The 13008-nt window shown below is 39.2% G+C and overlaps 1 protein-coding gene across 1 annotated transcript in view; it reads right to left on the bottom strand.

Annotated features, from left to right (window-relative positions):
• Positions 1 to 4244: 4244 nt before the first annotated feature.
• The window catches only part of LOC135217398 (CDGSH iron-sulfur domain-containing protein 3, mitochondrial-like), a 111879-nt gene continuing 103115 nt past the window's right edge, over positions 4245 to 13008 (bottom strand). Inside the window, exon 3 of the mRNA XM_064253241.1 lies at positions 4245 to 6138. Coding sequence (XP_064109311.1) covers positions 5962 to 6138 — 177 coding nt within the window. The 3' untranslated portion in view covers positions 4245 to 5961. The remainder of the gene's footprint in view (positions 6139 to 13008) is intronic.

The raw sequence follows: 13008 nt of genomic DNA, 5'->3' as shown, positions 1-13008 counted from the left end.
AAAGGTCCTTGGAAAGTGAACTAGGAAGTATGTGACCTCTGTTGAATCCAGATCCTGAAGGCCAACATGGGGCGATCAGAGTCATTGTCGCTCCCTGTGACGTCATAAATCCTCTTATTACATTTCCTAAGCGATTGAAAAAAGGGGAAAAGAGACTAAATATCCATCCCCGTTCAATATCATAGGATGGCGTTTAATGGTACCGATCCCGGATCGAGAATAAGGGAGCAGAAAAGAAGCCTCTTCGTCCTCAACATATCGAAGAGAAGAATGAAAGGGGCGTCCTAAAGTCTCCACCAACTCTCAACTTACTTCTAAAGAAAGATTCCACTCGGAAGTCAATAGTTGCTGCCGTCGATCTAGACGATTCGTACGGACTTTTGCAATCCTGTAACGAACCTCTAGACTAGAGGATCGTTACATTCTACGCCTGTTGTTATAATAGGCTTTCTCGTAAACTCGAACAGGGACCGAGAGAAGATACTTCTTAAGATATGAGAGAGCTGTGGAATATCAGAGTTGATCTGGACCACTGGTTCCCAAAACTCGTTACGAGGGACTGGAGGGACTACCGAATCGCTTTTACTTCTTTCAGATTAAGATCCAGGACATCTGAAACCCTATCCAGATGTCCGGCACCTTCTTTCTATCCCCTCAGGTGATAACGCACTGAGAGATGTTCAGAATCATTCCTAGATCTTGAATAATATTTCAGTTTCCCGGTAGGAAAAAACTGTGGTCTGAATTGCAGTCTATTCGGGGAAACAAACTTCTTCAGGAAGGAAATGGTCCCCAGCAAGCTCATCCATTTCCCTCCCCGAGTATGCTTACTTCCCTAATAGGCTGCGCTTTGCCTAAGCAGGAGAGCATATAAAAGTGCAATGTTGCGGTAGACTCGTAGTTCTATACCGTGCGGTAACGAGCACCGAAAGGATTAAGAGATAACTCTGTTGAACATAGTAAGGCAAAACGAATGCAACGTTTATTCATTCACGTAAGAAATCCCCTCAATCTTAGGCTAAAGTCCGTGATTGTAGGGCAGAGGTACAGTTAGTCAGTCAATCCGCAGGAGAGACGTAACCGCCAGCACAAAGATACGGTTAGTCAGTCAATCCCGCAGAGAGAGAGACCTAACCTACCGCGCATGACAGCGCCTGATGTACTGGCTTGGTTGGACTGGAGGACAGAGTCAGACACAGCGTGACAGCAGCAGCCAGCAGCTTACGAACGTCGTCTCTTAACTTTATGTCTGGGTTGCCAGCTACCCTATTCTACGAAGAAATAGGTCCTTGTTATTTATTTATTTATTTATTTATTTATTTTTTTTTTTCTAAATATATAGATGCGTTTGTGTCGTCAGAACACTACCATACAACGGTAAAAGATAAATCGGAAACTCCTGGAAGGCTGCAGGGAGTAACGATTAAATGTCCCTTAAAATAGACAATAGACCTCTCGGTTGCCATCCGAAGAGGTAACTACAGCAAGCGTATATGACTTGAAACCAACCAGAAGTAAAATAACGCAAGGCAAAATATGAAATTATATCACAATAAAGTTTGTTCATACTTACCTGGCAGACATATATATAGCTGAATTCGGAAATACAGCTACATACATATCTGACAGGCAAGTTTCATGAACAAAACTTAAGAGAATCGAAGCAGTCAGCTCAAGCTTCTTATGTTACTGGACATAAGCGTTCATTGACGTAGTCTACAAGTCTATTTCTTGTACGAGTCTGCGAATGACGAATGAGAGCTCTTCCGAATCTTGTCAATAAGAGCTTATTCGCTTACGCAATATCAAGTTAATGAGATGTTTGCCAATGAGAACTAACCCATTTACGGGACAAAAAGATATTTTGTCAATGAGGGGATACCCACTTACTTGACAAAACGAAAGTATATTGTCAATGGGGGAAAGTCACTGAATTGACAAAACGTAATCCAGGGAGTCAAGGCATTTAATTTTTCCTTTTTCCGATTTCCCGTCTCAAACGAGGAAGGGGCAAGAATCCTGTTAAGAGACTGGGCTTACGGCAGGTAGAACGACGATGTTCAATTCGGCAGCGTAGTCCCGACTAGAAACTAACAAAATCTATCATCTGAAAAAACCCTTTCAGATGGCTAAAAGCTTGCAAAATTATCCTGGGAAGAGGAAGAAACTCTCCAACCAGCTTCCTCTCCCGTATCACAACTAATGCCTGCTAAAGCTTAAAATTTATTGGCAGTATGGCAAAGGAAGTCCTGTCTTGCGCTTTCCTGAAGAGCGTCCTTTTGATGAGTGCCTTTGCAAGAATCCCACTGAACGTTGCCGAGAGTCCTGACGTGCAGGACATCGAGCCTTACATAACCCGTAACTGCCTTATCGCAAAGTCTTGACTGCGGTAGTGGCAACTTAAATTTATTGGCAGAATGGCAAAGGTTGCGGTAGAGCAAACGAGATCTTCCCTTGAGCTTTCCTTAACTCCATCCACCTATGCGAAAAGCAATATTAATTGACAGAGACCTCTTGAATTCACGAAACCCGATGCCTTGCTGGGTTTCGAAGAAGAAGTTGTCTGTTCACTTTAAACTTCCTCCGAAGCACTGCCTACTTCACATTCTTTGCAGGTGAGGTAGAAGGTATCACCGGAGGTAGAGGTAAACATTCTTTAGGCCCATATCTGAAACAAAAAAGAGCTTGAAGAGTTCAACAGAAACGTTCAGCCAGGCGACACACCTGGCGTGCGCTGGTGCACGCTCGGCGTCCACTGGAGCGCGCTCGGCGTCCACTGGAGCGCGCTCGGCGTCCACTGGCGCGCACTTGGCGTGCACCCGCGCGCGCCTGGAGTCCATCCGAGCGTCCCGGGCGTCCGCTCTCAAAAGCTTCCTGCTACTATGACTTCTCTTACGTTATTTCTCGGTGGAAAGACGGACACGAGTTCAGGCGACGTTCGCCTTCTTACTTCTCACTGAAACGCATAACGAGAGAGAGAGAGAGGACGTGAAGCGTCCTCTTCTATAAAGCTTCTATTTAGAGGGCGCGAGTCCTTCTGAAAGCTCCAACCCCTGCATGGGAGGACGCTTCGGAGGACGAGAAGCAATCTTTCAGGATTCGTGCACGCGCACGCACTTTGGCAGTCTGGGGATTTTCATCAGAAACTGCCGAAGGCACGCCAGATCGGTGGGGGTTCCTTGTAACCCTCCTTAGGCTTTCGACATGCTCCCTCCCCGGGTCCTGGGAGGCAAGCAGAGGTCCCGGCCTAGAGGCGAAACGAGGCCGATCTGACGCACCCTCCACTACACAAGGGGTATCACTGCACTTCTGCACTTCACTTTTACTCTCTAAAGCAAGCACTTTCGATTCTAAGATACGAATCGAAAGAGTATCAGAGAAAGGGCAATTCCTCTACAGCCACTGCTTAGGGCCCGAAGGCAACACTGCAGGGTTAGGAGTAACAATTACAGAAGTAGCACTTCACAGCAATGAAGGAGAGCGAGCACCTCTCGTAGACATATTCATAGCCCGTAGGCCATACTACAGGGTTAGGCAAAATAAAGTCTACAGGAAGGTTAGCAGGTTCACTACCCTGACTTTTGTTACTGATTAATTGCGTACATACGAATCATACGTCTTCCTTACGGAATTAGACATGTTTACTGATTAATTGCGTACATACGAATCATACGTCTTCCTTACGGAATAGACAAAGTCTCACACTCCTTACATGACAAATCTCAACAAAGAAGCAAGACCCATACCCCTCGTACATACCAAGTGCGGATCTACCGAAGCTTTCAGTAGCCACACCCTATCTTTGCAGACAACCCCGTCTGAAACTAGCCTAACTAGATTCAGATATTTTATGCAAAAATGAATCAAATTCAAATCAATTTAAGATAGCGTATGCCTAGCCACAAATCCCACAAATCCAAGTAAATAAATCAAAAGACAATTAGGATACTTAGCGGCAATGAAGTTTCCAAAATCCTAAGACGGAGGTACTGAAAACAGGTGTTTTCAGCACCAGCGACAGAAAAATTATGAATAGAAAATGGGAATGGTTCCTGATACCCGCCTCCCAGCGGCGGGAATGGGTACTAACCACCTGGCCGACCACTGCGTGTGTCGGAAGTTTTTAAAATTCTGTCGGACTTCAGAAAATACAGCTATATATTATATCTGACAGGTAAGTTTCATGAAACAAATCTAGAAATAAGCATTTATTAGCATTTTTTTTACTCATACCAAACATATGTGATTCCCCTTATCTGTGACGGGTTCTGGAACTTAACCTTACAAATGTTTGAGGTATTAATGTACATGAAATAGAAAATATTCATAATTCATTTTTGAACACAAAACAATTGTTTTGCCAGTGGTATTCTCCTTCTCTTCCCACCAAGATGCAGACTACTTCGCAAATGCAAACATAAAAGGAGGACAATAGAGTGCGAGGGATAATTATCTTCACAGAGAACAATCTTTATCACAAGGTTACCCACTGTTAACAATGCATTTGTAATTAATGAAATAAGTAGTAATAAAAGTTTTTATATTTTGTATAATTCTATTCAAAATATTTACAGATTCTCGTAATTAATTCATTTACAGAGAAAATATTCCTCTACAAACAGAGTAATATCAACATTGTTTATCTTGACAAATCAAACATCATTATTTACCTGTGAAAAATTCCACAATAAAACATTTGAACAGTCAAGTCTTTTATATGACTTCACAAGTAAATACTTCTTATTTGTTAAATATAAACAAACATTTTATTGTTGTGTAACAAAAACTGATTGCCCCATCTTGCATATGTCATTGATCTTTAAGTATTTCTCATAAAGAAAATTACTGCCAAAAATACTTATTGTAGTTCAATTATGTGGCAAATTGGTACATTACATGTACAGTAAATTATTCCATTTATGTGACTCATATATGTTTGTTTGTTTGTTTGTATGGTGCTTTTACGTTGCATGGAACCAGTGGTTAATCAGCAACAGGACCAACGGCTTTACGTGACTTCCGAACCACGTCAAAAGTGAACTTCTGTCACCAGAAATACACATTTCTCACTCCTCAACGGAATGGCCGAGAATCGAACCTGCGACCACCGAGGTGGAACGCTAATACCATACCAACTATGCCGCTGAGGCGCTTAACTCATATATACTAAAGATTCAAGAATAATTGTAAAAGAAAAACTCAACGGTGATGACAGCTAGCATCACTTATAAGATGTTAATGGTTGACATATCCACAAATGTTTGATAGTAAATCTTCTGCAGTATCCTTTCTTTGATTTAGACCACAAAACAAACAAGACATACAAAGGATTGCTGAAGCCCTTTCTCAGTATAATCACAGGCAGTCCCCAGTTATCGGCGGACTCAGTTATCAGCGATCTGGTTCCATGGCGCTTGTCTAGTGCCAAAAATCAGTGATTTTTGGTGACACAATGTGCCGATTTCCAGTGATCGATGCCGATAATAGTTATGGCACCAATACATACCTAACAGAGGTGCCATTAACCAGTTATTGGTGCCATAAGTGTCATAAATTGCCAATTTTCAGTTACCAGCAATTTTCGCTTATCAATCCATCATATGGAACCCACGGCAATAACTGGAGACTGCCTGTATAAAGGTTTCTAACATTTACAAGCAAAAATGCTGTCACTACACAGTATCATCATACATTATAATAGATAGTATTATGTATTATGCCACTGACTATTTCAATCTAACATTGAATTACACATAGAAAACAGATTTTTCTCTTTCTGCATTTCATTAAAAAAAAAAAAAATACAATTTTAGAGTTTTAAGGTATTGAAGGCTACTTGTCTTGTTTCCTTTTATTTTCAATAAGTTAATGACCATCCACATAAATACCTAAAATCCATGGTTTGTACACATTTATACAGCTGTTGCTCATAATTACTCCACATTTAACATTACTTTGTGATCAGTCTTTAACTGCTGCCTTTACCCTCTCATCTAAGTGGCTACCATCACAAAATGGTGGATTTTTTGTTTGTTTACAGTTACAAAACCATACATCCATAGTCTTTGGTGCTTTGAAGACTATCGGATACTGCTTGATTTTTAGCTGAGTATTCAAATGGGTCCCATCACACATTGGCTGAAAAAAAAGGATATATGTAATTGAAAGGCTTTGACTAAAAATAATTTTCAATCAGTGTTTAAGATATTTATTTAAAATTTCACCAAAAACTGAAAACTACCACATCTATTCATAAGGAAGGAGAGAGAGAGAGAGAGACTCATCTTAGAACAGAAACTTCCCTAGCCTATCAGTAATGGATTGTTTCTGGCCACATAATGATTTTCTGGACAAGAACAATTTTGAAGGAAATCTTGTGCAGACTCTCAAGCTTTTCAAAATTACTGACCCTGACATATACTACTGCATATGGATACTATCTGTATAGCATATGGTACAGTCATGCTCAAATCTGAGGTGCCAAGATTCTTTTTATATCGTCCAAAATCTGACTTAACGTAACACTGCAAAGTACATAGTGTTAATTTTTTTTTTTTTTAAATGTCATGCTTGTGAATCCACAGCTAACACTATTTTCCTTATTGTTAAATAAATTTGATCCCTTTTAAACGCTAATATAATTCTTAACATGTGTGATTTGAACTGATTTTTTTTTTACATTGTTCAGCTCAAACCACAGTGTGATAAGGCGAACGTGGCACACTTAACATACTCTTCAGGTTGATTAATGAAACTACCTCTGCAGCATTATAACAGTAGACCCAATAATAGAAATATGAATTACACCATGTTTTCTTTGAGTGTTGAGGTTTTAGGCAGTGTTCAAGTTGCCTGTATGTTGCAAAATGATTTATAGGTCTAAAAAAATCATCTAAGCCTTCTGAGACAGTAATCTCTGTTACTGAAGAATTTATGTGTAGAGATTACCTGTTCTTTGAAAAATTAAGATGATTTCAATAAAATGGAGAAGATGCTATTAATCGTACTATCTATTAATAGTGCTAATATCAAGGCCCATGAAACACTTCTTTTTATCTGGCTTAAAACATTTTTTTAAAAGTTCCTCTGCTTGCTTTTGGTGTGTCATTTATTCATTCATAGGGTAACTTGGGAGTAAGAATGGAATGTATAGATAACTTCATACACTTTATGACTAGAAATTGTTAGTAGCATAGAGATGTGAACTAAGAAATCTCATAACCAAAGTCTATGAACAAAATCTTGGTTTTAACAAAAGAATAATTGCATAGGCGAATAGTTGCTAGTAAGCCATAATTTTTGAAGTAGTTAACAAATATAACTTAAAACATTTTATTTTACAGAAACTTTAAATATTACTCTAACAAATATAAAATAAAGGTTTTCAAGATCATTTCATTGTCGCTACTCATTGTAAACCTATGTTACTGCCACTGATGATTGTGTCAAACAGACTCCACCCACACATTGATATCAGTGGATGTGTTCTAGCTACAGAAATACTTTTGTATTTATTTATTTACATTTTTTCAGTGTTAAGCTGTAAAAATAATCAAATAGGACAACTTCAAAAATTTATGGTTACTACATGGCAAGCAATATTAATGTTATGACATTTCTTTTTTATTTTAACACTGGAACTGAGGTTTGATGATGACATTTTTCTGCCAAATGCATCGCTGATGATTGAACAAAAGTTTTGAAAAAATTTCGTAGCTGTTTTTCCATTATTTGGCTACACAATATTTTTTTTCATTTTTAAATATGACAGATTTCACTCTTAAGAAACATATTACAGCCTTATTCTATGAAATAACTGTGTTGTCACATTGAAATAAGAGAAAAATATGGAACATGTTAGGTAACCAATAAGTGAATTTTGAACAAAATCTTATGCAATCATGTCATATCACTTAAAGATCATAGCTGTACTAAGTTCTTCTATTAACAAATGCATATATGGCTCAATTGTTTTGGAGCTCATGACCAAGGAACAACAAGGGGCTAAAATGACAAATATATTAAAATTAATTTGTATTTTTCATAACTGACAAATCTACTGTCTTAACATAAGGTTAAATTTCTATAGTGTCAGCTGGAATCAGGTTAAAAAAAGGTTACAAGAAATTCTGGCATCAGCAGATGGCCAAGATGGCAGTGAGGAGATGGAGCTGAACTCCCATACCCCATCTCAGAAGCATCATGTCTCTAGCTCGGGTAAAATATGAGAGGTTGGCATGAGGTGGGCAGTATACATTAAGACCAAAGGTTTGTTAGATGTGAAAAATAAATTAATTTTAAATCTTGTCATTTGTTCACATACAGAACTAACCTTTGGTCTTAACATAAAGGAAATTTACTCTTGCAGGGAGGATAGAGAAGCCTCAGAACCAACTGGGGGTTCAGCTCACCTGGGCTCACTTCCTGACCAAAGAGGGACTTTGGAAGGAGTAATATGCCTCCGAGCTGTAAAGTAAAGGGTTATGAGAATGTGGAATTTCTCTTACACTGTGAAAGAACTTTAACTGTTGAAGACAACAAAACTACATTAGCCACCAGCCTTGTTTGTCATCATTTCTTCTCTCTCCTTGTAAGAGAGAGGAAGGGACTTGCTTCCAAAACACGTAGTTTGTATTGTGTATCAACAATCAAGTAAAACTAATAGAAAGGAGTTTTACACTCACTTGTAATTGACCAGTTCCAGCAAAAGATGGATAATTTCTCTCCACTGCCTACCAGTAGAGGAGAAAAGAGAAAGAGAAAGGAAGAAAACCAGTCAAACCATTCACTCTCACTCTTAGGGAAGATACAAACTGTCCTGCTAGGGGCACTGGATGTGCTACACAACTTGTTGAGTAGCCACCACTGGACCCAAGGACAAAGTGTCCAAGGACCTGTGGGCAATGTCCCCCAGATAGAAGGCTGTGAAGGTGGTTTGGCATAGCCATGTACCAGCCTTGAAGATCTTTTGAACCAACAGGTTCTTTTTGAACGTGATGGAAGAGCCTAGAACACTGACATCATGTGCTCTTGCACAGACTGGATCAGCTTCTGGAATTGAAGAAGTAGAATAAGCTTGTTTAAGTACTTCTTGAAGCTAAAAGGAGACAGCATTCTTGGACACTTCCTTCTAGATCTGTCCTATACTAACAAAAAGTCTTCAACAACCTGGTCTGAGGAGTTGAGTCCTTTTTAGGTAGTTACACAGTGCCCCTAAGAGGACATATAAAAGTAACTCAACAGGGTCAAAACCAAACAAAATCTTTATATAACATTTCAACATTTGTTGCCGACCAACAAAGACCAGATAACAGATCCCTGACGTCTGCGCCTCCTGGAAACCTTTCATATAGGAAAGGAGAAACCTAATTTGAATATTACTCAGGAAATGTTTCTCTTCCCCACCGCTGCCTGGAGAGCAGTAAACAACCCCCTGACAGTGCAAGATAATCAGGAGCCCCCACAGGAATATAGGACTCCCGCTAAAGGCAGGACTCCTGACATCCATCCCCAGGCACACTACTATGCCGCTCACGCGACCACCAATGCGAGATAATACCAGCTTTATCAGCACCAACACTAGCTGTACACCAAAGACAACCCCCTACAGAATATACCAGCAATGACTGCAACTTGCTTGACCTGACACCAGAATACTGTTTTAATAAAAGATCACCTTCAGCATTTTTTTAGAATTTTTGTGAATTTTTTAGAATCTCCTTATGAATATTGGCCAGTTACTCAGAAACATCGCTGAGCCAGAGAAGTCCTTAATACTGCCATTCTCTTTAACAATAATTAATTATAATAATAATAATAATAATAATAATAATAATAATAATAATAATAATAATAATAATAATAATAATAATAATAATAATAAACAGAAGGCTGACATGCTAATGCCCCGGAGTGCCTCCACATGACTGCGAGCACATTACTTAGAGACTGGAATTAATAAGGAATAAAAGCTCTGGTAGCATAAGTGCTTTGTTCAAAGAAAGGTTCAAATCAATGATGTGTTATGCAAGGCACAAGTACCAAATAAGTCTTACACACTGGAAAAGAGGTAAACTTACCATAGTTACTTACAAATTCAGATATAGTAACTAAAAACCTGTATTTGCCAACAGCACCAAGAGAGACGAGCAGACATGAGTTATAAGGAAATGGAAAATGAAAGTTGCCCGAAGTCTTCACTCCCCGAGGGTAAAATACCTACCAGTCCCACTAAATACAATCCTACCATTTATGAAAAATGTCTTGTAGCACATAAAATGAAGTACAAGTTGACCTGGCACTGTTAAGTACTTGCACTCAAGATATGACAAACCAAAATTCTGCCCTTAGTCAACAAGGAACCGAGTTCATAATGACTTACTACTTCTGCCCTGTCAAGAGGACCAGTTTGGAAGTGTTACCCATGAAGTCTCAAATCCTCTACCCAAAAAGCATGATAACCCTCACTGGACAGTAATCCTATTTGTTATTTGGGTCATCATTACAAAGTTAGATGCAAAACAAGCATACACATCCTCTTTCCAAACAGTATAAGAAACTTGCTGAACCATACAAATACCAGTAGAATGAGTAGATATTGATGCACTTAGATATAGATATAGATATATAGATAGATATATAGATATAGAGTAGTACCTCTGGCTTCAAACTTGATCTGTTCCAAAAGGTTGTTTGAAATAGGATTTGTTCGAAATATGAAACAAATATCCCCATAAGAAATAAAGGGAATCAGGATAATTTGTTCCAGCTAAATTAAGAGTGTACATTGATAAAACCGTATGTTATATAAAATAAATGTTTTGACAAATTTTGTTTCCTTGTATGATTTACGAACTGTTTGGTGAAAATGGCGCACTGCCAGCTAGGGGATCGAAGTAGGAGAGACGGGAAACCTTTGAGGAAACTGAAATGGTCACAGAAGCCAAAGGCTCATAACAAAATCAATTTTTACACTTGAATCTTAAGTGCATGAAAGAGATTAATTATGCCACAATAGATCAACTTACTGTTGGCAAACAACAGAATTTAAAATAAACATGAAGATTTTCCAAACAAATAAGTAAAGAACGTAAGAAAAGAAAAGATTAAATAGTTTTTCACAAGGAAGTCATTTAAACAAACAATCGAATACAAACAGAAGCTGAATGTGGCGCCAGTGTGTTTATTATGGAGCTGAGGTACTTTTACAGTGGTAAAAAACTGTAAAAAGGGATTTTGACAAAGGAAAAATCTATTTCTGGGCAGTGAACTGTGTCCCCCAGTGAAATGTTCCTATAGCACTCATTTCTGGACTCTGTCGTGTCGCTCCGTGAAAATAGGTTCCTTCAGCACTATTTCTAAGGTGGAATACTGCTATAATACCAGAGACCTGCTAAATTGGACATGCCAGAATATTCTGGCTCGCTCACCTTTATTAAAAGGTGTCGGTATAGTTCTGGGGCGAGTGAAAACCACTACCACGGGACCCTCTCCAATTAGCCTCTCCTACATCAAAAACCCTCATTCTAAGATATAAATATTGCTAAATATACAAGAGAAAAAGCTATGTGGATTATGCCATGATATTCCTGGCTCGCTCACCCCTATATAGGGTGTCGGTATAAAACTGGGGCGAGTGAAACCACTACCAGAGGTCCCCCAGCCATTTAGTTTCTACCTTTCTCAATTTCCCCCGTTCCAAAGAGAAGCCGTGCCAAAGCCATCTACCGCCCACTACTGCTACAACTAGCGTCCCGTCCGCCATTCCTGAAAATAGCACCCAAGCTTGGGCCAGTCAGGGTGAGGAAACAAGGGGTGGGTTCACTGGGCGACACAGGTCACTGCCCAGAAATAGAATTTTCCTTTGTCAAAATCCCTTTTCTGGGCCTAACCTGTGTCGTCCCATGAAATAGTAACAGAGAATAGGTCCCACAAGCTTGGATATAATATCAACAAGGCTACTGGAAGGGAGAAATTAAATACTAATTAATTCTACCCTATTTTAATCAAGTTTCCTTAGAACTACAGTAATTTTAACAAATCTCCTTAAGTCTACGGTCCTTACTCTATGGAAATCTATACTAAAGGTATCACATACAATTTCTGGTAAGGCCAGGGTGATTACTGCACCAATAATATAAGATATTTACATACAGAAGAATAATAGTTAAGTATGTACAATACAGGAGTGGTTTAATGTGCAATCCAAGTGAAAAACCAAGGTCAAGGCTAGGGACTATAAGCAAGGCAGGTAGGAGAGAAAGAACTGAAAGGGAGATAAGATGTATTAAGACTAGGTATATTAATATAACTAGGCTGTGTCAGGGGAAACAATGTTCCCTGCTGCCACCGCCGAATACTTAAGGGCCTCTAAGGATTTTAGGTAGTGGCGTTTAAATACCGTCGGTGATTTCCATCCCGTATATTTTTTAAGGTCATCAAAGTTCATGTAGTGAAAGTATAATTGAGGTAGCCACCGCCCGGACATCATGTACATGTGGAACTGATTCCGGGTTGGCCTGTTTAATAAAATACAGAATTTGTTGTCTGATTGCTTTTAGTGAAATCGTTCCACCATTCTCTCTAATGAATAAAGGACCTGAAAGCTTATTGGAAGTTCTGCTTAAATATGATCTTAAATGTTTTGACTGGGCAAAGGGATAGATCCTGTGGAAGTGGGACAATCTTCCATGGGGACCATCTACTCTGTGGGTCCTCGTTCTTAGCCAAGAACTTTCGATCTGGGGATAATAGAACTTCAACGGATGGAAGGAAATCAATATGATTTGGTTCTCTGGAAAGAGCCGACAGTTCTGATATTCTGGCTCCTGAGGCCAGGCTTACTACGAATAAAGTTTTCCTAAGAAGGGTTATATAAGGACATGATTCATTGTCATTTTCTGAAGCTAGCTCAAGTACATCATTTAGAAACCAGGAAACCTGTATGAGGTCTGTACGCTGGCTTAGTCTAGCACAAGCTCTCGGGATGGACGAGAAGTACGAATCTGT

Source organism: Macrobrachium nipponense, chromosome 7 (assembly GCF_015104395.2).
Source record: "Macrobrachium nipponense isolate FS-2020 chromosome 7, ASM1510439v2, whole genome shotgun sequence".
In the NCBI taxonomy this organism is placed as follows: domain Eukaryota; kingdom Metazoa; phylum Arthropoda; class Malacostraca; order Decapoda; family Palaemonidae; genus Macrobrachium; species Macrobrachium nipponense.
This window is presented reverse-complemented; position numbering and strand designations above follow the sequence as displayed.